This window comes from Colletotrichum higginsianum, chromosome 4 (assembly GCF_001672515.1).
Source record: "Colletotrichum higginsianum IMI 349063 chromosome 4, whole genome shotgun sequence".
Classification (NCBI taxonomy): Eukaryota; Fungi; Ascomycota; class Sordariomycetes; order Glomerellales; family Glomerellaceae; genus Colletotrichum; species Colletotrichum higginsianum.
In genome coordinates, this window is record NC_030957.1 from 4,632,236 (window position 1) to 4,659,616 (window position 27,381).

Sequence of the window (27,381 nt, forward strand, 5' to 3'; positions counted from 1 at the left end):
CCAGAGCCTCGGTTCATCTGGATTCTTCCCTTCCTACTAATGAGAGACAACAGAGGATATCCGCTTTGTTAAACGTACCTGAAAATAGCTACTTGCATGCCTTTTCCCTGCTCCTGAGAACATAGTGCGTCATTAACGACTAGCGGGAGCGGCTCGAGAAGTCAAATGTTATCTTCCGCAACCTCGTTGCTTGAACGCACATTATCTTGCTAGCCTTGTGCACTCGTCCCAATATAATTCACATTCCCTGCAGCCCAAAAGCCTGCTGCTACTGGCTGCGAAGTGTTTACGCTGCACATATCGAACGAACTTCGTGGCCGTTTACGGGACGGGCTAGTCGAAGCGATTTCCACTGTCCACAGTCAAGGATTATCACCGCGTCTCTGACAATACCTATAGAGTGCCGCTTAATGATGGACCGAGCTTCCCAGAAGCTCAAAACTACCTTGTTTTCATTCTGCAGCCAAAGCTTCAAGTGCAGAGAAGATCCCAGTCGTAGGGCCAAGCTAGACATGACATCGCAAGGACTGTATCGGTACCGTGCGCGGCAAGGTCGGCATTTTGGCTCAACCTCCCCTCAGAAACCTGAAGGTTGCAACCACTCCACGAGTCGCAGCCACAGGAACGAATCATTTTTCGATTTTCTTCATGCAAGCGGAGATCGGGGCACGAAGAGCGATGGTCATTGTTGCTTCCAAAATCGGCCACAGCGCACTAGTGTTTGCTTTGTCGCCATCGCAATTCCAGCGGTTGTTTGATAGCAATCGTGGTAGGGCTGATCAACCCAAATATTGCAGTGGGCAGAGATACCAGGTGACGTGATGGGCTACACAGGGATGGGCCTTGCATGCGTTGCAGCACTTGGACACCTCTCTGTGAGTGTTTCCCGAGAGAGCAACTATGATTGGACGTCTTCCTACCGGCAGACCAAGCATTACTTTTCGGACCGAGAAGGGAGGGAACTTGTTTTGCAGAAGAATGCCGGCATAATAGGGCAAAATTCCCACACGAATGGTAAGTGCCAGTCTACTAGAAAGTCGAGAGTGTGACTTGGACGTAGACAGATTGCTTGGCTGATAATTCAAGAGGCATCTTTTGCAGCGACTCGCATCCATTAATTACATCGAGTGTGAGTTCCATCCTGTTCGTCTTGCCGGAAGCATTCCTGTTCAAAAAGACCGCCCCGGGGTGATGCTTCGTCCTCTCACATCCCAGGTAACGACTTATTTAGCATTCGGTTTCTCTTCATCGTCCCTTTTTTAAGATTGGCACAGCGACGCCCGATGGCCTTGGTCTCACGGACTGTTCTCAAGTTTCATAATCTTAACTTTAAATTAATTTCCGAGCCAACTGAGGGGATCTCTCTTGGTCGGCATGTCTCTACCGACTTGTATTAGTTCTCCGTCGGAAACGCCGGATGATTTGGTGGACGCGTCGACGACTTTACCACCACCGTCGTCGTCATCGACCCATCTGGGGCCTGGTTCTTAACGATCTGCAGACGTTCCTCTGGCGGTATGACCGGTGTCCAGCTATCGGATGTGCAGGATCTGGTGACTATTGTTCTGCTGTAAGCGATTTCGAACTCTTTCTCGACGATGATCATTTCCGGGACCTGCGTCGAGAGGCTGAAGCTCCTCCCCACCTCCAAATCACGAGCGCCGTGCTGGAGTTTGCTTCGCGAACCTGTCGACCTCGGCGAAGGTGGGAGAACTGGCGAGGTTACTGAGGTGGGAAAATGGTCTGGAAAGCGGTGATTGACCAAGGGTTGAAGTGCCGGAATGCATGCCGCGATTACGACAACGTCGGCCTCGAGGCTGTAATTATTCATTACCAAGGGTGTCTATGATGTGCTTTGAGTGATAGCGAGTAGCCAAACAGCTCCGTATCTCTCCTCGAAGGGGATGTCTTCTTACCTTGTCCAAATGACGAGATCTGCAGAATCGTCTAATTGACCAGGTCAGCACTTGTCCCGCCATCAGGATTTTCAGCCACAGCTTGATTACATTGTGTCTGGCCGGTGAAGAATGAAAAACTCGCGGGGTCAAAGCTCACTTACAAGTGAAATCAGGACTTCCCAGAGACTTCAGTCTCGTACATTTAAAAAGGGCGGTGAATAGTGCCCTGAAAGAAGTGTCAGCCCACGTTATGTCAAGAGCCATTGGCCTCCCTTTTCGAACAGACTTACAGCAGACCCAGTACCAATGAGATCGCTAACGCCACTCTCTTCCTCCGTGTTATCTTCAACCTCCGAACGGAAAACGCAACATAAACGGCAAGGTACCCGTTCGTAGCAGCTGAGATTGCTGTTGTGGGGGAGATTGTCAACAAACCAGACGTTGGCTTCGTCGGAGACTCCAGTGACCCAACTCACCACTTGTAGATATCGAATAGGCAACCGCCCTTTCCGGGCCAAGGCATGCCGTCTTTGTAAATGTGATTTGCACCACTGCCTCTTGTGGACACTGCGCGAAAAGACCGACCACGTTTCCCAACAGCCCGACGGCACACAGCAACACTAGCGCCCAGAGGAAGAAGCGGTGAAGCCGTTTCGGGTTGAGGATTCGGTTTATCAGGGCCACGATGGTGAGCTTCGGTAGTGCCAGGGCGACAATCCCAAAGGCAAAGGTCATCACTGTCCATCTAAGAGCTTCTTCCTTTTGCTCGTCGGTGAGGGTGGCAACGTGCTTGCCATTCCCCAGAGCCACGGCCTTGAGCGTGGTTCCCGTCGCAGTCCAGCCCGAAGCCTAAGAAACAACCCGCAGTTAGCCTTGTACCATGGATCCCTCGGAAGAGCAAGGTCTACATACCACGGCCAGCAAGAGAATACCATCGTCGTACTGAATTCGTCGTTGGATCCATCCCTTGACAAAAAGTCGCGCGAAGGCGAAGAGCGTAGAAATGATCGTGATTGGCACCACAGATGCCACAATGACGGCACCTATGCTGTGGTTGTCGGCATCGTCGGAAAGATCAGCATCGGGCGACAATATAGGTAACGGCGGTATTGTCGCTCTGGCTATTGTCTTGTAGAGCAGGTACATCATACGCGCTGACGCAGGAGGTGGTCATTGAGGGAGTGTCACCATGATATTACTGTGTGCGGTGAGACTGTCGACAAGGCAGTAGCTGAATGGAGGAAGCACCTATGATCCTGGTGAGGGGGCGAAGGGGGAACGGAGGAGGACGACAGCTCTTTGAATTGCGTTGCATCGGCAGACCAGTACGAAGGTGGCAACCTTATTTCTAGAAGGCCTCGAAAGTAATCCGCCTTCTTACCAATCCAAGCGCGAATGGGCTCTTGAGGCTGGCCCTTTAGACTTCATCTGATTCTGTGGGTGGGTGAAAGAAAACCTTCCGCCGCTAAGCTGGACGAGACTGTCCAGCCAACGAGAGCTTTCCATGACTGCAAGACGTTACAGAAGGTTACCTGCAAACGGAATCTGGGCGTACGACCCGGAAAGCTGGGACGGTCATCGATCGACAGTCATTTGCGAGGGGCAGAGAGTCGCGGATGCCACGAGAAGAGGCCAAGACATGGTGAAAGGCTAGTCCACTTCCATGCAAACTTCAACGTCACCGAAAGCACGATTTGCATGTTTGCGGCACTGGCACCTGAGAAGGCTGCTAGGCAGGCTTGGCAGGCTTGCCATCAGATGTCAAAGAACGTTTTCTCCATTGTGGGATAGAACTTGGCGCGGCGCCATGGCGTCAGGGAGGCGCCGGAACGCAAATAAGTCACACAAAAGCGTTGCCAGACGACGACGACTGGCTGACATACAACGCTCTCACGCCGCATTTAATGTTCAAATGCGGTACTATGGAGCAATGTTGAGCTGATGAGGTCGCATCGATGCAAATGACTCGGTGCATTGTACACGAGGATGTAGTATATTGAATGAACTGTCCAGGACTCGTCACCTCGACCTAAATATGTTTGGACTCGATGTTCTGGTGCTCACAATATTCCTTCGCCGTGATCTGGGCCCTACCTGCTGTGGCGCATGTTTGCAGCCCAACCAGTCAAGGAACCTTGCGCTTGGCAGTGATGTCGGGTTAGAACAGAGAGCTTTGAGCCTGTTCACAATAAACACACTTGAGTCGAAAAACACATGCCCAGCTTGGTTCGAATCTGATCTGGGTAATGGCAACGTGGTATTCGAGGTGCTCGCCAAGTATGACGCTGGCCGGAATCTCAACTGAACAGTTTCCCACCTCCACCCATCCCTTTCACCGCAAACAAAAATGCTCATTTCTATGACCATACTTAGGTCTACCTACGTCAAGAAGTACGTCTTGATGGACAGGATTTGGACACATCGGACTGCGGGTTGTTACAGAGCACAGCCACGACACACCATGCTCGAGAATGTGTCAGAGCGTGCCGAAACTCACGGGGTCTACCCCTGGCACCAGGCCGAAGTAATGCAAGACGCCGAAGCTTGAATGCTGGTAAGCTTTTGAGAAATGGCAATTGGCCAGCATGCAGAATGGGAGTGGTTCTGAAACAGACGCAAAACTGGGTTGGGATTGTTCGACCATTCAGCGGAGCCAGCCACGGAATCCGTCGCCCGTGATGCTTTTTGAGCCCCGATTCAACCTTCGTGTCAATATCCTTGGAGTAGCGGTCAGCGGCGATGATTTGTTTCTTCGGAAATAAGGCCGCTGAGTCAACTTGCTAGCTTGATGAGCCTCAAGAACCTGGATCGATATAGTCTACAACGCTGAGTCTGTGTCTACAGTAGGCGCTTGCGAGACTTGGGGTTTCGCGATATCGCCTGTCAAGCTGTCAGCTCGATGTCATTTCCGTATTCACAATTATCCTATTCTCGTACCTACGGGGACGGGGACGGGGAAGGGGAAGGGGCGAGGGGGGCCCGGGAGAAGCGTAATGCTGTGATATTGACGCCATAAGATGTATTCTTTGAACTGAAAAGGCAACTTCCACGCGGAGAGTATTGCCCGATCATTGATGTGACAGTCTCTGCAACGTTGTTCCTATATGGATCGGCTACAAAAAAGACTAAAGTTCGCTAGCCCTTACATACCATATGGGAAGATCCTTGTGTAACAATGTAGAAGCAGTATGTATAGGTCTGCAACAATTGCCAAGTCAAGGAGAAGCAGAGCTTACACGTTAAAACGTAGATGCAAAAGTCAATAGTGTCTCCCTTGCTGAATTTCACTAGCACAGAATCTCCGATGAAAATTTTAAAGTTGAACTTGTGCTTCATTAAGCTAGCTGCACAGCGCCGGTTCAACTAAAGTAAGTGCTCAAGCTATCCTGTTGCGGGCATATCGATCGGAGTATAATGCAGTGTCTTGAGATGAACCAGGAGCAAGAGTTTGGCTTGGGCATATCATGGCCTCGAAGACGGTAGAAGAATGAACTCGTAAGCGTGCAGCATAAGTATTACACCAAAAGTTTGCTTGCCTCGTAGTAGGTCACAAACACGAAGAGAAAGACGTACATCGTAGTAAAACTGAATAGGCGTTAGGTTTTGGTGGAGTCTTCTAAAGCAGGCAGCGGCTGACTCCACGAGAGAAAACGCTGGCGCCAAATATCTTGCCCGGCCCACCTGGCCCGATATCAACGGCTCCATTTCCGACACTGATAAATACTACTGCTATTGAGATCGACTTCAGTTGACTGTCACTGCAGCAGGTGAACAGCGGAACAACAGAAAACTACAGACATAATAGTACACCAGTTGATCTAGTTCCACTGGCAAATTGTTCAACTCTTCACAAATGGACTTCAATTGCTAAATGTGCTCTGTTAGTTGATTTCACAACGCCTCACAACTGAAGTGAAATCCCTTCTCCAGCAAGTCGGACCCACAGCATCGCCCTATCTCTAAAGCAATCTAAACAGACTACGAAAATCCAGTTGGAAGTAAGAGAAAACCATCGATGCCGCTTGAGCTGGCAACAACTGAACACCTTTGAAGGCTTTGATTTCCCACGTCACAGAGAACTGTTGGATACCCAAGCGATTTGGATAGGAACCTGGAGATCGCAACTGGGTGTATTGAGCAGGTCACGCGGATCTGTCTCCCATGGTTCTACCATACAATGCCCGCCGTCCGGAACTCCCATTCACATAGAGCTTTCTAGCGATACATCGCCAGTACCAATAACGACATCACTTTGCACTATTCGCCCAGCTCGATCGAGCGGCCCTACGAGGCTAACAGAAACAGCTTCATGGCTTGATATATTTCTGTCGGGGGTGCTATAATTCGTCTACACGAGTGATATTTTCCTACTGGCAGTGCAGTAGGTGAGTTTTGAACAACGAAATGCTCCGAGTTACACCCCACGTTGCAGCTGGCCTCTATCCACTGAGCCGTAGTTCCGACACTACGTCATGCACACATGATAGACACTGCAAGGCGACATATGTTAGTGAATGAGCTGTGCCGATACCTGTTTACACTGAATGTGGCTGCAGAGTCCAGTATTACGCAGCCACATGTAGTGCGGGGAGACTCACATGATCCTCATCTAAGGCCACTCGCCGCACTCTTGGCGACAACCTTGAACGGCGATGCCATCGAAGATACCGAGATCATCCAAGCATTTACGGACACACTGGAGTAAAACATCAGTCTGGCAGTCTTGGGATTCTCCAGAGTTTTGAACGCACAGGGGAGTACTGGCGCCTCTCAAGCTCGACGGGACCGGCGATGGCAGTCACAGCCAAGAGACTGGACACAAGGGCGAAAGAGAAGAAACGCATGTTGAGGAAGGAAGACGGTGTGTTCTGGAGAGCAGGGAATGGATTCTGTCCAACGCCGGTCTCTCGAGAGGGACAAAAGCCCGATTTTATACTTCCGTCGCCATCACGGCTTCCTGTTATGGACCATCCTGAGAGCTGATAAGAAAAGGAACGAATCCTTCCTAGCCTACGAGATTGGAGTGTGTCCTATGAGAATCGCAGGCTAGAGATTGGGGGAGCATCACGCTCCTGTAGGATCTGCCAAGCCGGTCAGACTAAGTCTTGGTGAACGCCCAGATTCCCATACAGGACTGAATCTGCAACGACAAGTAGTGTCGCAGGCGCCAAGTCTCTTCTCCTTCCTTTCAAGACTTAGGGATCTATGTACGTTTGGTCATTGTCCCGCCGTACCCTTGAAGAGATTGGTAGTGGCCGGTTCATCGGGCGGACGCATGCGCGTGGCGCAGCAAGCAGGCTGGCCCCCCTCCCCTGTTCTACGTGCAGCGCAGACCATGTCTTTCCTCACTTTTCTTCTGCCCTGTCAACATGCTGCTGGGACATTCATCCCAGGGAGCGACAGATAAGATGATACTTTAATAGGAGATGTTAATTAGCACAACGCGGGCGTAAACATGGCCCGCAACCTATCCAGGGAAAGCGAACCCGAGTTTGATCATTGTTCGGATCTTCTGCTCCATCGCTGCCACACACCTCACCACCCCCACATTCTAGCTTTTCTAGATCAACTATAAATCATGCGATTGCACTCGTTTGTTTCGTTTAATCTGACATCTTTAGCGGACTTACAGAATCTTGCCGCCCGTTGTTGGCTCCGGTGGAATGGTTAAATTTGAGATCACTGTCAAGATGTGGACTTACGTACGGTGGCAACGATCAAAAGCTGTGCGAGTGTCTGCATCCGCGCCTTGAAGAGCCCTTTCTCGCGGACATTCGCATCGATCGACTTCATAGCAGTGAAACGCCATTTGATGTTCAATCAAATACGACTCAACAAACACCCAGACCCTTGAAGCTTGCAGTGGCTGGTATTTCCACACAGCTCACAAAGCTACTCGCACTCACCCGATGCTATGCTGTCTTTACCCCTCACCAACCGAGTTGGCTTCTTACATCCCATCTTCAGACTACGTCCCTTGCTCTGCCACGCGAGCAGCTTTCCAAAAAGGCACTCCTCCTTTCTAAACAGCACCTTTTGCGTCGATCAAAGTGTAGCAAACGGAGTCAAGCACAGCTGTCCAATGATTTCCCTGTCTTTGGCAAAACAAACTCCGGTCAGGGGATCCGATCGCACTCAAAGCGCGCCTCTTCGGGTCCTCGAGCCTGTGTTTCCACGTGTAAATACGGCCGTTGATGGTTGCAAGTGGAAAAGGTTTCATCGCCGTTCAGGTAAGATGCTGGTTTGCAGTTGGGCATCTGAGCTCGGGCATCTGCCGACAAAGCATCCTCATAGTTAGAATTCAGTCGCACTCAAAACGCACGAGTTCGGGTCTTCGAACTGGTGTTTCCTGTGATTAGATTCATCCTTATAGTTAAACAAGATAGGGCCCCGTTCCACGCTGCTCAGCGTCGGCATCACCCTAATCTTTACATCGTATAATCTAATCCAACCCAGCCATCTATTTCGGTCTTCCCATACTTGTTGCCGAGTGGGGATCAGCGATATGAAGTCGTGTGTTGTAGCTGGCCTGGCTTTCATCGCCACCGATACGGCAATTGCATCGACTTTGCTGCCGCCCGCGGATCCGCCTGGTGTAACATCACCAGCTTCTACTGGTCCAGCATTGGAGGCGTCACAGCAAACGGCTGCTTCGCTACCATCATGCGCAGTACGACACCCCTAACCTCGGAAGAAGAGATTGTGTGCGCTGACCTTTGTTGCAGACGGGCTGCATCGCTGCGGAACTACCCAAGTCAGCATGCAATGCCACCGACTTCCAGTGCATCTGCACGAACCAACAACTCAACGCTGCCATTGGCATATGCTTGTCGCAGAACTGCACCGTCGTCGAGTCTCTCCGTAAGCCGCGAGTTTGGTGTCTTTCCACTTCTTTGGCCGATTAGATTAACCCATTGCCCGTTGCAACTCTTGAAGAGGCCCAGAACTATTCGAAAACGTCCTGCGGCGTGCCCGTCCGCCGCAACACAGAGCAAGCCCCCATCTCATGGACCCTCTTCGCCATTGCATTCGTGGCCGTGGTCGCCAGGCTTCTATCCAAAGCTCCGGCGTTGAATCCGGCGTTCCCCTTTGGCATGGACGATTGGACAATCATTGCCGCTATGATTGCCCTGATACCATCGGATATCGGGTCTCAGATACGTAGGCAACAATCTTATATTCCTGCACGAGAGAATCATACCAACAAGTTCTAGTGGTCGACCTGGGCCTAGGGAGAGATATATGGACGGTCCCTCCTGAAAACATTACCGAGATACTACTTGTGAGTCGAACCCCTCCCCGCTCACCCGTTGTCTAACCGATGCTCAAAAGTTTAACTGACCAAACCTTTTTTTTTATAGCTATTCTTCGTCGAGGAGTTACTTTACGCGTTTGTGGTCGCAATCACCAAAATTTCCATCCTCCTGTTCTATCTTCGTCTGTTCCGCGAACCGTGGTTTCGGAAAAGCTGTTACGCAATTATGGGCGTGAACGCCGTCTACGGTGTTGGCCAAGTACTCGCAATCGCCTTGGTTTGCAACCCGGTTGATTACAACTGGACACGGTGGGATGGAAAGCACGTAGGAAGTGTGAGCGTCCTCGCATACGTCTTTTACATTGCATAGTTCTCTGGAGGACTATTCAGCTCAGAAACGTCGACTGACTTCCATTCATTCCAGTGCGGCAACATTACGCTCATGACATACATCAACGGGGGGGTCAACATCACCTTGGACTTTGTTCTTTTTTTTCTGCCAGTGACGCAGTTGTAAGAGCTGGATCCCTATGCTCATTCGACCCGGCTCGGCCTGGCTGACAGTGTGCATCAGTATCAACGTCTCCTGGACCCAGAAGAAGAAGATCGGCGTCAGCGTCATATTTCTTGTCGGCCTTTTGTGAGTCTTGTTATCGAAACAGCTGTGGTACGTTGGCCGCCTGTGCTGATGTTATATCATGTGGCAGTGTGACTGTGTGCAGCGGTATCCGTTTGGCGACTGTTGGCAGATTCGCCAACACCCAGAATCCTACATGTAAGAGCACCCTACCCCGTTACGCCACGTCTCATGGCTCTAAATGGATTGACTATTTGTTTGCAGATGACTTCAAGGAGATCTCGATTTGGTCCTTGGTCGAGATGCGGATGAGCGTGATATGTGCCTGTATGCCAGGGATGACCGCCTTCGCCCGGCGCATAACGCCCCTTTTTCGTCGTTTGCGTCCGGACGAACCTCGCCCACAAGCTGGCAACCAACCTCGGACGGGCAGGTCCATGATGAGAAGGATCCAGAACACACTCACACGTATTACGGGAGTCGGGGAGGCCAGAAACCATCCGACTTTGGGGAGCTCAGCAGCCACACGGAAAACCAACACAACGAAGAGCCTACCGTCCACCATCGATCCGAACCACCCCGAGTATATGGAATACATGCTATACGCTAGGTTTGCTGAGTCGGGTGAAGCGGGCACACAGTTGCAAACGCTGAATAGCAGGGCAGCCGCATGAGGCAGCATCGAGACATATTACCAACACGTACACATACAAGGCAAGCAAGATGTGACTACAGATCTGGTTGCATTTGTCTGCCAGGTTCTGTTAAACTGTGACTTTTTCTAAAACATCGCCGCACCGCCCTCTGGCCATTCTCAGACGCTGGTCTGCCGGCCCGCATTGGGAAATGACATGTGGGCGGCGCGTGAGAGCCTGACCGACTTGCCGGTGATGTTGGGGTCCTCGCCCAAGAAGTTGTTCGGGAAGCCGACGTCAAACTCCCTGACGCTCTCCAGGTACGCAATCTGCTCGTCCGTGAGCCTGATGGTGAGCGCGTCGATGTTGGCCCTCAGATGCTCCACCTTGCGCCCGCCCACGATGGGGATGACGTTGGCGGCCTTGCTGCGGACGTAGGCCAGCGCGACGGCCGTGACGCTCTCGGTGCCGTGCTCGCCGGCGACCTTCTCGAGCGCCTCGCTGATCTTGATCTCCGTCTCCGTCTGCTGCCCCGTGCTGACGAACGAACGCAGCCCCTCGCCGGCCTTCCTGCGCTCCTCGACGGCCTTCTTCGACTGGAACTTGCCGGACCCCAGGACGTCCCACGGGCAGAGGGCCATGCCGAACATCTTGGCCATTGGCAGGATGTCGCGCTCGAAGTCGCGGTGCATCACGCTCCACCGGCCCTGGTACACGCTGAAGGGGGTCTTGCCGTGGTCGATGGCGTACGTGTTGGCCGCGCTGACGACCCAGGCGGGCGTGTCCGAGATGCCGAGGTAGAGGACCTTGCCCTGCTCGACGAGGATGTGGAGCGAGTCCACGATCTCCTTGATCGAGGTCGTGTAGTCCCACCAGTGCAGGTACAGGATGTCGATGTAGTCGGTGCCCAGCTTCTCCAGGGAGTCCCGCACGCTCGTGTGCAGGCTCCGGCGGTGGTTCCCGGTGAAGTTGGCGGTGTGGCCCTTGCCCAGGGAGTGGCTCTTGTAGTCGGACGTGTACTTGGTCGCGAGCACGATCTGTTCCCGGATGCCCCGTTCCCTCATCCACTCGCCGATCCACTGCTCCGACTGCTCGTCCTGGTAGCCGTTCGCGGTGTCGATGAAGTTGCCGCCGGCCTCGAAGAAGGCGTCCAGGAGCTTGAAGGACTGCTCCTTGTTCATGGCGCCCATCCCCTCGGCCCACGCATCGCCGATCGACATGGCGCCCAGCGCAAGAGGGGACACGCGGATGCCGGCGTTGGGGGAGAGCACGCGCAGCCTACCCAGCTCAGTGGGTGGTTCAGGCGCGGGTGCCAAGAAGTTCGACATGGTTGACTGAGTTGATATCGGATACACCGTAACAAGAAAGGGTTTCAATGGAGAAGGTCAAGGTCTTCGGACAAAGTTGCGAAAGGGTTAACGTTTGGATCTCAGAGAAGGGTTCGTCATGTTATATATATAGTCGGACGAAGAGGGGCAGCGGGATGGTAGGGGCACCGAGACACCTCAGACAACATCGGAAATAGGCCCCCCGGAATGGAGCTATGGAAATGCCGAAAGAAAGGGACACTGTTTCCGACGTGCGCATTGCGCCGTTTTGGAGCTCAAAGTGCGGGGACAGATGGCGATGGTGACGTAGCTGATTGCCGCATACCAGTCGTGTGCAACGGTAGTTAAGGGCCCTTGTTGTGTAGAAGGGGATCGGCCATAAGAAAGGACATAGCAGAAATATGGAGGCAGGCGAAATTGTTTGTTGTTCCTCTACTGGACGATGGGGTTTGGCCGGGTGGGTTGACGGCACGATCGGCAGTGTTCCGTGGCGATGTGCCGGGAGGCCCGGAGTTTGTGGGACTATCTCCGGCCGGGGCTGTCAGCTATGCCCAGGATACATCCGGACCGGAAGCCACACGAACAACTCTTGACAAAAATGATGGAACAACTTGGAAAGATGGATCAAATCAAAGTCTTGTTTACCCCTTGTTTTCCACGACTTTGTTGAGCACGAACGGATACATTTGGTGGGAAAGACTTTCGCTTCTGCCCGCCAGTGGACAGCGCGTCTCACATTAAATGAGTAGTTCTTCCGAAATCGCCCTCCCAAGAGTCTTTACTTCACTTCCTTGACTTGAGTTGCCTCACCAGCTTGTTCATATGGATGATGGCCTCTCTGGCGCCGTCCCAAGTCTTCCTCTTCCCGGTCTCAAAGTACCTGAATGCGTGCGCCGTCTCGACGCCGTGGTTCATGAGATAGCTCATGTACGGGTCCTTGAACCAGGCGACCCAGCCGCGCCACCCCCAGCCGAGGTTCTCCATGCCGGTCCCCGCGGCTTTGTGTAGGAAGCCCTGGAACTCCCACTGCTTGACGGCGCTCGGGTCGGACCTGTTCTCGAGCGTCCAGCGGTCCGCGATCCACTGGTGGTGCCGGTCGATGGCGCGCTCCATCTCGCGCCGCGGCGGCATCATGTCGGCGCTGATGCCGCGCCAGATGTTGCTGATGGCCATGGACGTGACATCCGAGAAGGAAAACCCGTTGTTCTTGCCGTACATCGAGTAGGCGAGGATGGCGATGCTGTCCGCGTGCGATGGCGGGAAAAGGTTCATGTACAGCCGGGCGATGGGACGCCCGCCGTAGGGGTTCCCAGCGGTGTCCGTCGCGGGCTTGCTCATCTCGACGAAGGGGATCAGGTCGAAGTCTGCCGAGTAACCCGTGCAGCAGATGACGGCGTCGACGTCGTCCAGGATTGTTCCGTCGGTGAACTCGATGGACTTCCCTCCGAGGAACCGCTGTATCCCGTGTAGAGAGGCGACCCTGCCCTCGCGGAGCAACTCGACGGTGGTGTCTATACATCCGGAGAGATGCAGACTGAGCGGGGCCAAGTTATCGAGCAGCCGCCACGAGGGGTCCAGCTTGCCGTGCTCCTTCATGAGGAAGCCGGTGGCGAGCATCACAAGCCTGTTGCTCAAGTTGGGAAAGTGGCTCTGCAGGAAGTAAGACATCTGCCTGCGGGCACGAGTGATGAGCAGGTCTGTCGGGACACCCTTCCGCCAGCGGCCCATGATCATGCCGCCGTTGCGGTGCGAGATGTAGACTTTGTCTGCTTGCTTGACGAGAACAGACACCACGTCGCTCAGGGTAGCGCTCAGCCCGACGAGGACGACTTTTTTCCCCTTGAAATCTTCTGGCCTGATACGCGACGCGTTTGTTAGCCATACGAATGTGTGTGTGTGGGTGGATGGGTGATGGATGTGAACAGTAGACACCTACTTGCGGAACTGCTGTGAGTGAAGGAGAAGACCTTCATATTCTTCTTGCCTTTCATATGATGGCATTTTTGGTTTAGTCTGATAGCCGTGGCACAAAACCACCTTGTCGAACTCCTGATACTCCGGGATGCCTGATTTGATCATCTCGACTCGCCACTTTGATCCGTCGGCGTTTCGTGTCACCTGCTTGACGGTGGTGTTGAAAGTCATGTGCTTGTAGAGATCAAATTGCTCGGCGTAGGACTCCATGTACTCCTCAAAATCTCGCTGAGTCAGGTGAGGCCCATACTCTACCCTAGCCATCAGTTTCTCTATTCGACCATCCATCGTTTCTTGAGGATACAGGTGCGCTCACTATCTGGCATCGGAAAGTCTGTGAAACCACAAGTGTACTTGCTGATGACTGCACGGGTGGCTGAGAGAGATATTAGAAGGGTCCAATGGCCAGTGGGCGGCCGGTGAGCCGAGGGAGGCTTACTCGGAAGGGCTGTGGTCATTGTCTTGTCGTCGGTATAGGACCAAAGACCGCCAACGCGGCCTCTTCTCTCGAACAGTCTCGCGTCGAAACCATCCTCGCGCAACGTCTTGAGCATGGAAATGCCGGTCGCACCTGGGTTATGCTTGTTAACCTCATTTTGATTGGTCGTGATATGACGCGGGACTCACCTGCTCCGATCACCGCTACGGACGGTGGCTTGATACTGCTAGCCATGTGTACAGGCTCGCGAGAGAGGATTTGGTGATTTTGTAAATGGATGACGAGAATGAAGATTGGAGAAGATTTTTGCAATGGAAGGGGTTCAAAGAAAACACTCTGTGGCAGATGGATCTGGGATTTTCATTGATGGGAGGGAGTCAAGTGTCATCAAAGAGGGAGGCGAGATCAATGCCGCGAAGCCATGTCAGCACTAAACGCGCCAAGCCAACGGGAGTCCAGTATGTTGACAATCATCAAGAATCCTTCCCAAAATACCCGAGATAACCAATCAGATTTGATGGACGAGTGCGATCTGACGACATGAGACCGTTGGGGTCACATAGGTCACACCGGGTACCCATCTATCCTGTGCTGGCATGGATAAATGACTTGAATTCTTGTCCTTCGAAAACACCGCACGTTGACACGGGTGCAATTTTGTTGATGTCGTTAAGTTGAGGTACCCTGTCAGCTTCTCAACTCTAGAAGGGAATACGAATTTAAGATGGTTGTTTCTATTACTGCTAGCCTGCATACATGCAACTCAAAGGTTATTCTCCTTGTCCATGGCCGTTTTTACGGCTTGGCCTCTGACCGCAGCGTCAGGGGTGTACTCCTTGAACTTGCGGGCAGGGATCTTCTTCATGAACATCTCGTCCAGCTCTTCGTAGGTTCTACCGGCCGTCTCGGGCAAGTTGAACCACAGGTGCACCAACGAAATGACCGCCAGGCCGCCAAAGATGAAAGCGAGCTTGGCCCCGAGATTCAGCTGGTCGGGGTTGAAGAGGTACGGCAGCACAAAGCTCCACATCGTGTTCAACCCGTTCTGCATCGCGAGCCCGAGGGCGATGGTCTTGATGCGTAGACGCGACGTCGACACCTCGGCGAGGACCGTGTAGGCGGTGGCACCGATCGTGACGTTGTACCACCAGCAGTAGAGGAGGAGCAGCGCCACGGTGCCCCTGTTGAACGAGAGCGTCCCGGGGAGGGCCAGGCCGCCGGTGACGAGGAGGATGACGGTCAGGACGGCGAGCCCGTAGACGGTCAGGGGCCGGCGGCCCATCTTGTCGACCAGGTACCAGGACATGACGTTGCCGATGAGCGAGCAGCACTGCTGGACGATCTGGAGCTTGAAGCTGTCGGCGGTGCTGTAGCCGGCTAGCTGCATGTAGTACGTGAAGTAGGACGCGGCGAACATGATTCCCGACAGGCTCTGGATGCAGAGCGGGGAGACGCTGATGATGGTCCGGCGCAGGTTCGACTTGCGGAAGCACTCGAGGTAGCTGGCGCCGGCGGTCTCGCGGCTGACCTGATCCAGCGTCCGCCGGATCACGGCGAGCCGGATGCGGCCCTCGTCGCCGGGGTGCCCGAGCTTGGCTAAGCTCTTCAGAGCCTTCTCGTCTCTGTCTTTCATGGCGAGGTACCAGGGGCTCTCGGGCATGAAGGGGAGGAGGATGGCCGCGATTGCCGCGAAGCCGTACTGGGCGCAGAAGACGGCGCGGTAGGCCCAGCGGTTGGTGAACGTGCCGGTCTCGTTGATGATAAGGGCGACGACGAGGGGGCCGAGGGTGTAGGAGAGGGCCGAGAGACAGGTAAAGAGGCCACGGAGGGCAAGTGGGGTGATCTGGGGATAGCCGGCGTCAGTTCCTGGGTCCTGGGTGGGTGTGAGAGTTGACTCTCTCCGTCCAGGGGTTCATACCTCTCCGATGTAAGTGACGGTGACCGAAGCCAGAGCACCGATAGCAAAACCGTTCAAGAATTTTCCCCCGAAGAACAGCTCATTCGTAGTTGCAATGAACTCCAGTGTGATGCCAACGAACGAGATGCCGAGGGCGATGGCGATGACCGTCTTTCGGCCGAGCCAGTCCGCGAGGTTACCGCTTCCCAACGCACCAACGACGGCACTACCAAGGCATTAATGTCAGCAAGCCTGTACGTTAAAAATGGCAACGGAATCAAACTCGAATTTCAACTTACGAAGCAACGGGCGCGCCGTTGAAGGCGGCTTGCCATTTTGCGTCCAGGACGTAGTCTCCCTGGTAGAAGTTGCCAAAGTCTTTCCGGAACTCGGGGATGCTCAAGATGCTACCGCCCGCCTGGTTCTCGAAGCTCAGGACGAGGACGCACCAGACGGCGTAGATGCACCAGAACGAGGCCTTGGGGTACTTCCTGAAGGACTCCCACTTCCCGAGGTCGTGGTCGTCCTGGTTGCCCAAGTCGGCGAGTTGGGCCTGGGCCTCGGGGTGCTCGAGGTGGGCGGCGTTGTCCTTCTTCTCCTCGTCAGACATGATGAGGGAGATTTTTTTTTTGCTTTCGTGTAGAAAGAAAAACCAAAAAACCCGAGAAAAAAAACCGCGTGGTCCCGAGGAAAAACTCAAAAGAGTGAAATGGGGCTTCGGCACCAACAGTTCGTGATTATAAGAGCTGGAAAGGGGGCTCAAGTCCGAGGAACGCCAAGCTTGCGGCTCTCTATGAAGTTGCAGCCATCACGGACGTCGACAAGTCTTTATAAGACGAAAGGTCCCCGTCCCCCCTATTGCGACTCGTAAGTACGATGCCAGCACCCGATGGTCCCCACGCCAAACATCATAAAACGATCGTCCCATTCTGGAACCTCGGGGGAATGGGGCACGGCGGTGGATCCGGGGTGTTGCCAGCATCGTCTGGGGACACCTGCGGAGCCCCGGCTGGATGTCTGCATGTGGGAGCCTGGGGACTGGTCGGACCGAGTCAGGAGGGGCTGGTCCTTCAGCTCGATATCCACCGTTTGTCCGGTGAAGTGCCTGGGGTTTCCCCATTCAGGAGGATTTCCGGGGGGAGAGACCCCACGCGAGAACCTGTTCTTGGAAATCAGGGGGAAGGGGAACGGGGGGGTGACTGTCATTGTGCAGCATTTCGCAGTCAGATCTCATTTGTCCGTGATCGAGTTACCAGGCTGGCGGAGTCGAGGGCTGTGGAAACAGTGGATGTTGATACAAAGTCAAGTCAAACCTTGAATTTGAATCTCGACCAAGTAGCAGTTCTTATGTGTCCATGTTTAAACCTAGCACTAGATGGAGAAGACAAGTTGACAACTGGCCAGGAGTTTGGTTCAAAACACGGGAAAAGTTGGATGTCGGTTGGCCTCGGGGCTGATTCCCACCTGGAGAAATTTCAAGGTCTCGTGCGCGCTTGGGGGGCACAGAATGGTTCCCCGTGTATTTCCGGCGTGCGGAGCCACCAACAGTTTCTGGGCCAGTTGAGCTGTGGAGGTGCCCCCGCGGGGAGTTGTTCGACCTGGACAAAAGAGGCTTGGACGCCCTCGTGTCCCCGCGCCCCCCCCCCCCCCCCTCAGTCCCCAGAGTCCAAAAACACCACAACAAAACAATGAAAAAAAGACGGTGTCGCTGCCGAAAGCCTCGCATTGACCGGAGTTCATCCGAATCGGTGTGGCGTTGTGTTGTGAGAGACTCTTGGAGAGTCGTGGGTGGTTGGCGTTTCCTGATTAGGGGTTAATGCATGATTTTCACGTTTTCTGTTGTTTCTGTACCCAAGTCAGTACAGTCAGTACCTGGCTTGGCTGAGCATGGTTGTGCGCCTGACTGATCCTTGGAGTTGATCCATCTTGCCCAGGGAAGTTTACACTTGTTCCCAAAGCCACAGGAGAACCTCTTCTTACCGCGCGTCTGGACATGCGCATCTCCGTTTGGAGCCAGAAAACTGATATCAAGCACCGTTCGACTTCCATGGAAGAGGGAACTCGTCCCCCTCCCCCCTTGCTAAATGACGCAACCCCAGACCGAGGAGCTGGTGCATCCCTCGTGAACACTGAGGCTGGAGTTGCCGTCCCCACACGGCGCGCATGGGTGGGCGCTTGACATGCCCCAAACCGGCCAGTTTCGACTCCCGAAGTCGGCATAGGGCCGGACTGCGGGGTTGGCACACTGCCCAATTCTTCAACGGTGCCGCCGGAAACCGACCGAGACTATTTGTTTGTTTATCCATCACCAAAGAGGTGGTTCGGGCCAGGTTTCCAGCGGAAAGGGAATAGACGCGAGGTTCCCAACAAGGAAATCCTAAGCATCCTAACCACCCGTAAGCACGTCGTGCAGGAGGTCTTCGTCATAAGGGAAGCAATACTTTGCCCGACGTCAACACGAGACAATTGTATCAATTTTCCAGAGTCTTGGACCTGGTTGCTCAATCTCGGTTGCCTCAATCTTGATCGTTCGAGCTCGAATCACCCCGGCCCGTTGCTATTCGGAAAAAAAGAAGACGTTTATCACCCGGCGAACTACGACGGCGCACAGTAATTCATAGTCAAGATGTCCCAGACAACCGACTTCCAGACGTTCCCCGACAAGCCCAGAGTCTTCGTCCTCACAGATATCTCCAACGAACCCGACGACGCCGAGTCTCTCGTCCGCTACCTCCTCTACTCCAACCAGTTCCAGACCGAAGGCCTCGTCGCCGTTTCGTCGACATGGATGAAGAACAAGGTCTGCCCGCAGGACATCCACAAGATCCTCGACGCCTACGCCGGGGCCGTCGACAATCTCAACAAACACACACATCCCGAATTCCCATACCCGTCAGCCGATAGTCTGCGAGCGCTGGTCAAGTCGGGCCCACCAGTATGCCTCTTCTCCCAATGTTTGTCGCGTGAGAGGAAGGATTGAGTACAAAAACTAACGTACCCTCGGATAGGTGTACGGCTTTGCCGGCGTCGGCGCCGACAAGCCCTTGACCGACGGCGCACAACTGCTCCTCGAGAGGGTCGAGGCCCCCTCGCCAGAACCCCTCTGGGTCCTCGTCTGGGGCGGCACCAACGTCCTCGCCCAGGTCCTCCTGACCATCCGCGACAAGCACTCGGCCGAGGAAGCGGCCAGGCTGCGCGCGAAGCTGCGAGTCTACACCATCTCCGACCAGGACGACACCTCGGCCTGGATCCGCACCCAGTTCCCCGACGTCTTCTACATCTCCTCCATCCACGGCTGGAACCAGTACGGCCTCGCCGCCTGGACCGGCATCTCCGGCGACAAGTACTACGGCTTCGACCAGGGCGGGCCCGACTTCTCAAAGGTCTCGAAGCCGTGGATCAAGGAGAACATCCAGATCGGGCCCCTGGGCTCGGCGTACCCCGACTTCCTCTTCATTCCCGAGGGCGACACGCCGACGTTCCTCTACCTCATCCAGAACGGCCTCGGCGACCGCGAGCACCCCGAATACGGCTCGTGGGGCGGTCGCTACGCCTTGACGGACGCCAGCGACGCCGGGCAGCGGGGGAGGCACTACAGCGACATGTCGGACTCGGTCGTCGGCGTCGACGGCAAGACGTACCGCTCCAACCAGGCCTCCATCTGGAGGTGGCGCGATACCTTCCAGAACGACTTCGCCGCCCGCATACAGTGGTCTCTCAACCCCGACGTCGCCTCCACGAACCACCACCCGATCGTCATCGTCAACGGCTCCCGGACGCTGGCGCCGCTGCACTTCGAGGCCGAGGCCGGATCGACCATCGAGCTGGACGCGTCGCAGACGTACGACCCGGACGGCGACGACCTGGTATTCAAGTGGTGGCAGTACCGCGAGCCCAGCGCCACGCAGTGGCTGGTGCACTTTGAGGTCTCGGAGCTCGGCATCGAGAAGCTCGACGCCCAGGGGAGGAAGATCCGGGTCACGGTGCCGGAGCCGGAGAAGTCGTGCATGGACCTGATCAGCCGGCAGCCCCTGGCCAGGGGCCAGCTGCTGCACCTCATCTTGGAGGTGACGGACAGCGGCACGCCCGCTTTGACGAGCTATCGCCGGGTGTTGATCCAGGCTACGAATAAGGACCTGAGAGGCGGGAAGCCGCTGAAGGAAGGGGAGGAGTTGAATGCCATCGGCGACGCCATGAAGGACTACACTGGCTGAGAGCAGCCGTGGGAAGGTCTACCCTGATGACGAATTGAATGATTCACAATGGAAAACACTCCTATTTTCGTTTGACAGGGTTCCGCTGTCCCTTGCTTCCAAGTCTTCTGCTTCAATGAGAGAAGAAACCTGGAAAGAGAATTTTACAAAACGTTTCTAAGCCAGTCTCTTGCCCAAGGTCAGGGTTAAGTACTTGTACTCTAATACTTCCGCGGTAGACGCAGGTGACTGGACTTGTGCACTCCCCAGACTCGACTCCAGCTGTCCCTCTTCTCTCAGTCACGTTCTCGAATCTTATGCAGCCCCGGTTGCGAGTTGCCGCCCTAGATGTCTTCCCCTTCCTTCCATCAGTGTTGAGCATCATCTCAAAAGAGTACGTGCTTGAGCTTTTTGCCCTAATCAGATACAACACCGCCAGCCTATGCAGGGGAATACAGGAAGATGCGTGTACAGAATGTGCAAACGCGAATGCCGTTAGCACATTTTCTGACGTGCTTGCTAGGTCCCAAAAGTCGTCTAGTTCGGGATCTTGGGACAGATTTTCGAGGGGTCTCGACATTTCATTGTTGACACAACATGATATGGGGGGCTTTAGGATCATGATTGCCATGATCACGAGGCACAAAGTGATCGAGGAGCGAAGGCATACATCTCCGAGGGGTTCATCCTGACATGGTCCCATCAATGAAAGTCGGAAATGATCAGCGGCTTTTAATGAACTTGGAGCCTTTTGTTCCTTGGGTTGTGGCGATTTCTCACAAGGGTACTGTCGAGGATGGAAGGCGGGTATTAGTGAATACCAAAAGATACACCCCTAATGAATTTCAGCCGCGGCAAATAAGGGCCGTTGCCACGCAAACACCTACCCACGGGGCTCAAAGTCCATGGTGTCGCAAGCAAAGGGCCGAATCAATCAATGATCCCGAGATTTCAATCAAGGGAGTCAGCCGGACGGCCACTGACTGAACCTGTACCCGAGGGCTACGGCTAGCATCCGAACGCCACCACTTCAATAAACCAGTATGATAGCCTCGCCAGTCACCACGACGCAGCCCCTCCAATTCGAGGTCATCTGGAAAGTGTCAATCTCTGACAGCCACTGACAAGCATCCGCCAAGGAGGCGCTAGTTCTAATCCCGCTGCCTGTCTCCGGACGTCACACTCCGGACGTGGACCGGGGGTTGGGGGGGGTTGAGGTTGCGCTCAGTCCTCGCCCGCTAAGAGTTGCCAAATGGTGCAAGCGAGATCTCCTTCTCCAGGAGAAGCAAGTATGCTTAAATATGCTGCCACCCTTCTTCGGAACAGGGGGTGGGGGGGGGCAAAATCCCGCCTGGCCAGTCCAGCGTGGCGAGACGGTCTCGACCCGAGGTTCCGCGAGGGCCTCGCGGGTTGGTGCAGATATGGGGAAAACTCTGGTACGCTACTACGCGACCCCCTGGGAGCGCGGCTGGCGTGTGTGGCATTGAGTGCCCGAAGAAGCAAAATCACGGATCGTGAGATACCGATGCAATGAGTTCGCTGGGACCATGCGGAAGGACACGCTCCCTTCCATCTCCACGGTTTTTGTGCTGCTGCTATGAAAAGGGCCTTTGTATAAAAAGCCAGTAGACTGTCTGCATGGTCAAAAAAGATGTGACAGTCCACGCTCCCAAACACTCCAGCCTTCTCTCGATCACGAAAAAGATACTCTCGACCTTGAAGAACTGGCACTATGAAGATCTCGGCAGTAGTCCTCGGCCTCGCCGTCAGTGTTTCCGGCCATGCCATCTTCCAGAAGCTCTCGGTCAACGGCGTCGACCAGGGCGCTCTGAAGGGGGTCCGGGCCACCTCCAGCAACAACCCGATCCAGAACGTCAACGACGGCGGCTTCGCTTGCAACAACAACATCCAGTACAAGGACAGCAACGTCATCTCCGTCCCGGCGGGCGCCAAGGTCGGTGCCTGGTGGGGGCATGTCATTGGAGGTCCCCAGGGGAGCAACGATCCCGACCATCCCATCGCTGCGAGCCACAAAGGTACGTACGGATCACCATCCCCCACCTCATCTGTTTGGATGCGTTCTCATTTCCATTGCCAAGTTTACATCTAACTCATTGTTTCACCTCCAGGTCCCATCATTGCTTACCTCGCCAAGGTCGACAACGCCGCAAGCACCGGCACGGCCGGACTCAAGTGGTTCAAAGCCGCCGAGGCCGGTCTCAGCGGGAGCACGTGGGCCGTCGATACCATGATCGCCAACGGAGGATGGCACTACTTCACGCTGCCCTCGTGTGTCGCCCCCGGCGACTACTTGTTGCGAGTGGAGCTCATCGCCCTGCACGGAGCCTCGGTCCAAGGCGAGGCGCAGTTCTACATGGGATGCGCGCAGTAAGTTCAGCACGTCAAATCTTCAGGCTTCTGCAAATGCGAGAACTGTTTTGGGGGGAACTAAACGCAAATGCAGGATCCGCGTCACTGGCTCCGGGAACAACGCCGGCTCCAGCTTCGTCAGCTTCCCCGGCGCCTATTCCGCATCGCACCCCGGCATTCTGGTCAGCATCTACGACAACACCGGCAGGCCCACCAACGGCGGCCGACCCTACTCGATCCCGGGCCCCGCCGTCATCAGCTGCTCCGGCGGCAGCGGCGGCAGCGGCGGCGGCGGCTCCCCACCTCCTACGTCGTCGAGCCCGCCCCCAACCAGCTCGGCACCGTCCAACAGCGGGGGCTCCGGCGCGCCCCTCTACGGACAATGCGGCGGAAAGGGGTGGACCGGTGCGACTACGTGCGCGACTGGCACCTGCAAGGTCTCGAACGAGCACTACAGTCAGTGTTTGCCGTAAGTAGTCGGCCGGATGGGCAAACTTGGGGTTGGGTGAAGGTGATGGCGGCAAACGTCAACCATGGGCTTCGCAACCAATCATTGAGGCTGGTGTTGGGGTTTTTTCTCCCCGTCTCATTGAGAAAGTTTCTTGTAAATAGTTATTCGCCGAAGCGGATGTAGGTGAGCCAGCAAATAACAACGAAGCCGTCGTACTTCGTTAAAGCCTTTGGCCCAACCCGACAACTCTGGGTTTCAATTGCTGCGAAAGGATCATATTCCGCATGCGACGGTCAAATTGTTGCACATGCTTGAATGAGGCGGACTGCTTCCTGGCTTGTTCGACCCATTCACCTACCGATCGTTGGCTTGCCCCGCCAGCAGTTGTGGAGGCCAGTTGACGACGGTAAAATCACGCAGTGGAGTCACACATGAACAGCAGAGGAAGCTCTTCATTCACACAACCACGGGTCGGTTAGCTCAGTTGGTTAGAGCGTGGTACTAATATGTCACCAGACATGTCGAGTAATGCCAAGGCCGGGAGTTCAAGCCTCCCACTGATCATTCTCTTGCTCCGGACGGTTGCTTGTTGTTGAAGTGTCTCTCAGGGGCTCTTTGGTTTCCGAAGTTTTGGTGTAGACTTGACGATCGACGGCCACAGTTAGCCCCGAAAACTCTTCCGGAATTGCGGAGGTAGTGGGGCTAAGGAGCCGGATCGGCGTTTCCAGAGCTCGCCGAGCACCGCCGAAGCTCCCTTTTTTGCTCATGTCGTCCCAGCCCGGAAGTCTTCTCTGCGTCCCGCCTTTCTTGTGCGTCAGTCAGGCTCACTCACTAAGCTGACACTCGGCCTATTTCCCCAGGTCTTTCGACGTTGGTAATATGCCTCGGCGCCGAACAACTCCGGACCCAACTAATCCCCAATACCACTTCACATTCCAACCAGGTTCCGGCGCCGAATCGCCACGGCGTTCGTTCGTCTCAACAAAACCCCTCCCTGCCTCCCACGTACACTAAGCTTGACAATGCCACGCACGAGCCAGATGCTGCACAGAGTCACAAGGACCTGAAGAGCTCGTGGAAAAAATGCTCAGACATTCCTGAGACGATGGTAAGCGGCTTTCCCCACGGCGACGAGGGGGGGGGAAGCACAAAGCTGATCTTGATGGGCCAACCAGAATTGGTAAGCCTCCCCGCAGATTGATCTTGGTTGGGCTGTGGCAGCGGCGGCAGTGACGAACATCTGCTAGCGACGAAACTAGACATGCATGATGCTGTCATTAGACCCTTGATTACATACGGCCCAAAATCCCGGAGCGGTGATATCCACCTCAAGTCTGCAATTCCTTAAAGACAGAGAGCATTCGACTTGTTGCTCCAGCTTGTGTGATCGACCTGGGGGGCTGGGATCTTTTCGTTTGTTTCTGTACCATAATATCTGGAAAGTCTAACCCGGCAGCGCTCTCCCCACGTCTCCATCTTCAAAAGAAAACATCCAATCCACGGCAGACTACAGGATGGAAATCGAAATCCCGGCAGTGCACCCGGCGGTCGCCGTCAAGGCCCCGAGGGAGCCGCTCATCATCATCGACGCTCCGACATACCCGCCCGAGGCCGGCGAGGTCATCGTCAGGGTGGAGTGGACCTCCTCGACGCCCTACCACCTGCACCAGGCCGACGGCGGGCTGCTGATCGACATGTTCCCCCGGATCCTGGGCGACACCTTCGCGGGCACCGTGCTCCTCGTCGGCCCCGGCCCGCACCACGTCCATCTCCAGGTCGGCGACAAGGTGCTCGGGTACTCGTTCCGCGACGACAAGGACGGCAAGGAGAAGGCGGCGCAGACCCTCATCACCGTCCCGACCTTCCTGCTGGGCAAGATGCCCCGCGGCCTGACCATGCAGGAGGCCGTGACGGTGCCCGACAACATCGTCACCGTCTTCCAGGCCGCCGTCGTCGACCTCGGCCTGCCGCTGCCGTGGCCTGTGCCGGAGGGCTGGACGCCCCCGGAGGCCGATGCGCCGATCCTGCTCTGGGGCGGCGCCGGGAGCGTCGGCATGTACGCCATCGAGGTCTTCCGGCACTGGGGCTACCGGAACCTCGTCGTCGTTGCGAGCCCCAGACACCACGAGTACCTCCGATCGCTCGGCGCGACGGTCTGCTTCGACTACCGCGACGCGCGCGTCGTGCAGCGCATCCGGGAGTATCTGGGCCCGGGAGGCGTGCCGTACGTCATCGACTGCATCGGCCACCTGACGGGGTCGCTCAAACCCATCACGCAGCTCGCCGAACGAGGAACAAAGGTCGCCGTCATGCTGCCTGTCGTCATCAAAGACCCGACCGAGATCGAGGCTCCCGTCTATCAAATGACGGAGCCCGCCGAGGGCCAGTGGAAGGAGGGTGTCGTCGTCAAGGGTGTGAGGACACATTTTTACCTCAAGGTATGTTTCACAAACTCGAGACTCCAACGGGACACCTAGGCTGAGACCCCCCATCACAGAACAAGCTGTTCAAGGACAAGATGCAATGTGAGATCATCCCGGCGCTGCTAGAGCAGAAGGTGGTGCGGCCGAACCCACAAAGAATAGTCGAAGGGGACACGCTATTAGAGCGTGCGCAGGACTCCATTGTGCTCTTGAGAAACAAGGCGGTGAGTGGCGAAAGGCTTGTATGGAGAGTATCGGAGGACAGTGCCGTCTTCTGAGCCTCGGGGCGGGGAGTTCAGCGCGTGAATGATAAAAGTATTTGTCCAACCATCAGAGAAACATGAACACCGAACGGGAGGCAAATCTTATGAAAGAACCAGCATGGGACTGAGAGACGCTGGCGGGACGGAGAGTAATATTGGGGTTTCATGCAGTGATGGCCACGCGGCGTGCGACGAAAAAGCCGGTCAACAGATACCATGTACCCATATCAACCAGGAATAAGAAATCCAATTGCCGAGATACAATAAAAACCGATCACAAAAACGAGCCGATGTTTCTTCGGAGGCGAATCCAATCGGACCGGGTAAGCTGAGGCTCACACGGCTGCGAGTATCGGAAGCTGGCTCCGGTTAGCCATACCGACGACGCCGAATCAGGGAATTCATTCCGGTGGAACACGCAGTGCCACCAAGCTGGAGGGGGTGCACTTGAGAGTCTTTTAGCAGATGTCAAGCTACTTAATTGTGGCCTCAAGCCCTTCAGTTGACTTGAAGTTTTCTCTGTTTATCATCCTCCTTTCTCCCCATCCTCCCACTCAACCGTCCTGCGAATTATTACCCGTCACGTCGTTAGCACTTTCATCATGGCCGCCAATCCCACCAACACCATCACGGTGACCCTTGGACAGATTGCCAAGATGGTTGATCACTCCCTGCTCCACCCCACAATGACCGACGACGACGTCCTCGAGGGGCTCCGCATCTCCAAGCAGTACGGCGTGGTCACCGCATGCGTCAAGCCGTATTCCATCCCGCTCGCCAAGAAGGAGCTCGCAGGCACCGGCGTGCTCGTCTGCCCCGTCATCGGCTTCCCGCACGGGAACAGCACGACCGAGGTGAAGGTCTTGGAAGCCGACGGGGCCGCGGCGGCTGGCGGTAGCGAGATCGACATGGTCGTCAACGTCGGCAAGGTCCTCGGCGGCGACTGGGACTACGTGGCGGAGGAAATCCGGCTCGTCAACGACGCCGTGGTCAGGCGCGGCGCCGTGCTCAAGGTCATCTTTGAGAACGACTACCTGCAGGAGAGGCACATCGTTCGGCTGTGCGAGATCTGTTCCCAGGTCGGCGTCGGCTTTGTCAAGACGTCCACTGGATACGGCTTCGTCAAGCAGCCCAACGGCCTCTACACCTACTCCGGGGCGACGGTACCGCACCTGAAGCTCATGAGAGATCACTCGAGGCCGGAGGTCCAAGTCAAGGCGGCCGGAGGCATACGGACACTAGATGATTTGCTTCATGTCATGTCGCTGGGCGTCACCCGGGTCGGTGCAACGGCTACAGTTGCCATCATGGAAGCTGCTGTGGCGAGGGGGATTACTGATGAGCCAACCACCGTGGAGTTTAGGCTCATCGGCGGCTCGTCTTCGGGAGGCTATTGACAGGAGAAACTCAGTCGGTAAAGCTTTGCAGAAAAGACTTGATAATGGACTGCCTACTTTTGATCGATATCGTGTTACACGAAGCAATTCATACATCCCCGCGCCGGGAATTCTTTCTACCGCCGGCTTGAAAGTGAACCTTTTTCTGCACGAGTCATGATGATGGAACCCCTGTATTCTGTGATTGGTACCATACAACTGTGACATAGACGTATGGCTCGTATATTCCAAAATAACTGATAGTATTTGTGGTCGTCATCAACAAGTCAACATCTGGGGTT

At 55.0% G+C, this 27,381-nt stretch overlaps 11 protein-coding genes across 11 annotated transcripts; 6 read left to right on the forward strand and 5 right to left on the reverse strand.

The window, feature by feature from the left end:
• Positions 1–1,912: 1,912 nt before the first annotated feature.
• CH63R_06713 (Integral membrane protein) lies at positions 1,913–3,047 on the reverse strand (the record flags this gene model as incomplete). The annotated part of the gene is made up of 3 exons (XM_018301688.1): positions 1,913–1,947; positions 2,375–2,747; positions 2,811–3,047. 3 exons carry the CDS (start codon positions 3,045–3,047, stop codon positions 1,913–1,915), a joined length of 645 nt encoding a protein of 214 aa, XP_018159538.1.
• A 3,460-nt stretch (positions 3,048–6,507) lies between these two features.
• CH63R_06714 (uncharacterized protein) lies at positions 6,508–6,742 on the reverse strand (the record flags this gene model as incomplete). Its single annotated transcript, XM_018301689.1, has 2 exons — positions 6,508–6,594; positions 6,650–6,742. The coding sequence occupies 2 exons, from the start codon at positions 6,740–6,742 to the stop codon at positions 6,508–6,510; spliced, it is 180 nt and encodes a 59-aa protein (XP_018159539.1).
• Positions 6,743–8,403: 1,661 nt separating this feature from the next.
• CH63R_06715 (Integral membrane protein) lies at positions 8,404–8,803 on the forward strand (the record flags this gene model as incomplete). Its single annotated transcript, XM_018301690.1, has 2 exons — positions 8,404–8,568; positions 8,624–8,803. The coding sequence occupies 2 exons, from the start codon at positions 8,404–8,406 to the stop codon at positions 8,801–8,803; spliced, it is 345 nt and encodes a 114-aa protein (XP_018159540.1).
• Positions 8,804–8,992: 189 nt separating this feature from the next.
• Positions 8,993–9,797, forward strand: CH63R_06716 (CFEM domain-containing protein; the record flags this gene model as incomplete). The annotated part of the gene is made up of 5 exons (XM_018301691.1): positions 8,993–9,059; positions 9,113–9,180; positions 9,260–9,487; positions 9,524–9,666; positions 9,728–9,797. The coding sequence occupies 5 exons, from the start codon at positions 8,993–8,995 to the stop codon at positions 9,795–9,797; spliced, it is 576 nt and encodes a 191-aa protein (XP_018159541.1).
• A 747-nt stretch (positions 9,798–10,544) lies between these two features.
• On the reverse strand, positions 10,545–11,693 carry CH63R_06717 (Aryl-alcohol dehydrogenase AAD14; the record flags this gene model as incomplete). Its single annotated transcript, XM_018301692.1, has 1 exon — positions 10,545–11,693. The coding sequence occupies one exon, from the start codon at positions 11,691–11,693 to the stop codon at positions 10,545–10,547; it is 1,149 nt and encodes a 382-aa protein (XP_018159542.1).
• Positions 11,694–12,476: 783 nt separating this feature from the next.
• Positions 12,477–14,340, reverse strand: CH63R_06718 (dimethylaniline monooxygenase 2; the record flags this gene model as incomplete). Its single annotated transcript, XM_018301693.1, has 4 exons — positions 12,477–13,548; positions 13,630–13,918; positions 13,984–14,238; positions 14,295–14,340. 4 exons carry the CDS (start codon positions 14,338–14,340, stop codon positions 12,477–12,479), a joined length of 1,662 nt encoding a protein of 553 aa, XP_018159543.1.
• A 529-nt stretch (positions 14,341–14,869) lies between these two features.
• CH63R_06719 (MFS hexose transporter) lies at positions 14,870–16,613 on the reverse strand (the record flags this gene model as incomplete). The annotated part of the gene is made up of 3 exons (XM_018301694.1): positions 14,870–15,979; positions 16,025–16,229; positions 16,303–16,613. 3 exons carry the CDS (start codon positions 16,611–16,613, stop codon positions 14,870–14,872), a joined length of 1,626 nt encoding a protein of 541 aa, XP_018159544.1.
• A 2,016-nt stretch (positions 16,614–18,629) lies between these two features.
• Positions 18,630–20,217, forward strand: CH63R_06720 (Cellulose-binding protein; the record flags this gene model as incomplete). Its single annotated transcript, XM_018301695.1, has 2 exons — positions 18,630–18,938; positions 19,012–20,217. 2 exons carry the CDS (start codon positions 18,630–18,632, stop codon positions 20,215–20,217), a joined length of 1,515 nt encoding a protein of 504 aa, XP_018159545.1.
• Positions 20,218–21,928: 1,711 nt separating this feature from the next.
• On the forward strand, positions 21,929–23,039 carry CH63R_06721 (glycosyl hydrolase family 61; the record flags this gene model as incomplete). The annotated part of the gene is made up of 3 exons (XM_018301696.1): positions 21,929–22,232; positions 22,326–22,584; positions 22,661–23,039. 3 exons carry the CDS (start codon positions 21,929–21,931, stop codon positions 23,037–23,039), a joined length of 942 nt encoding a protein of 313 aa, XP_018159546.1.
• Positions 23,040–24,531: 1,492 nt separating this feature from the next.
• CH63R_06722 (Zinc-binding dehydrogenase) lies at positions 24,532–25,718 on the forward strand (the record flags this gene model as incomplete). Its single annotated transcript, XM_018301697.1, has 2 exons — positions 24,532–25,455; positions 25,515–25,718. 2 exons carry the CDS (start codon positions 24,532–24,534, stop codon positions 25,716–25,718), a joined length of 1,128 nt encoding a protein of 375 aa, XP_018159547.1.
• Positions 25,719–26,305: 587 nt separating this feature from the next.
• CH63R_06723 (Deoxyribose-phosphate aldolase) lies at positions 26,306–27,100 on the forward strand (the record flags this gene model as incomplete). The annotated part of the gene is made up of 1 exon (XM_018301698.1): positions 26,306–27,100. One exon carries the CDS (start codon positions 26,306–26,308, stop codon positions 27,098–27,100), a length of 795 nt encoding a protein of 264 aa, XP_018159548.1.
• Positions 27,101–27,381: the final 281 nt, after the last annotated feature.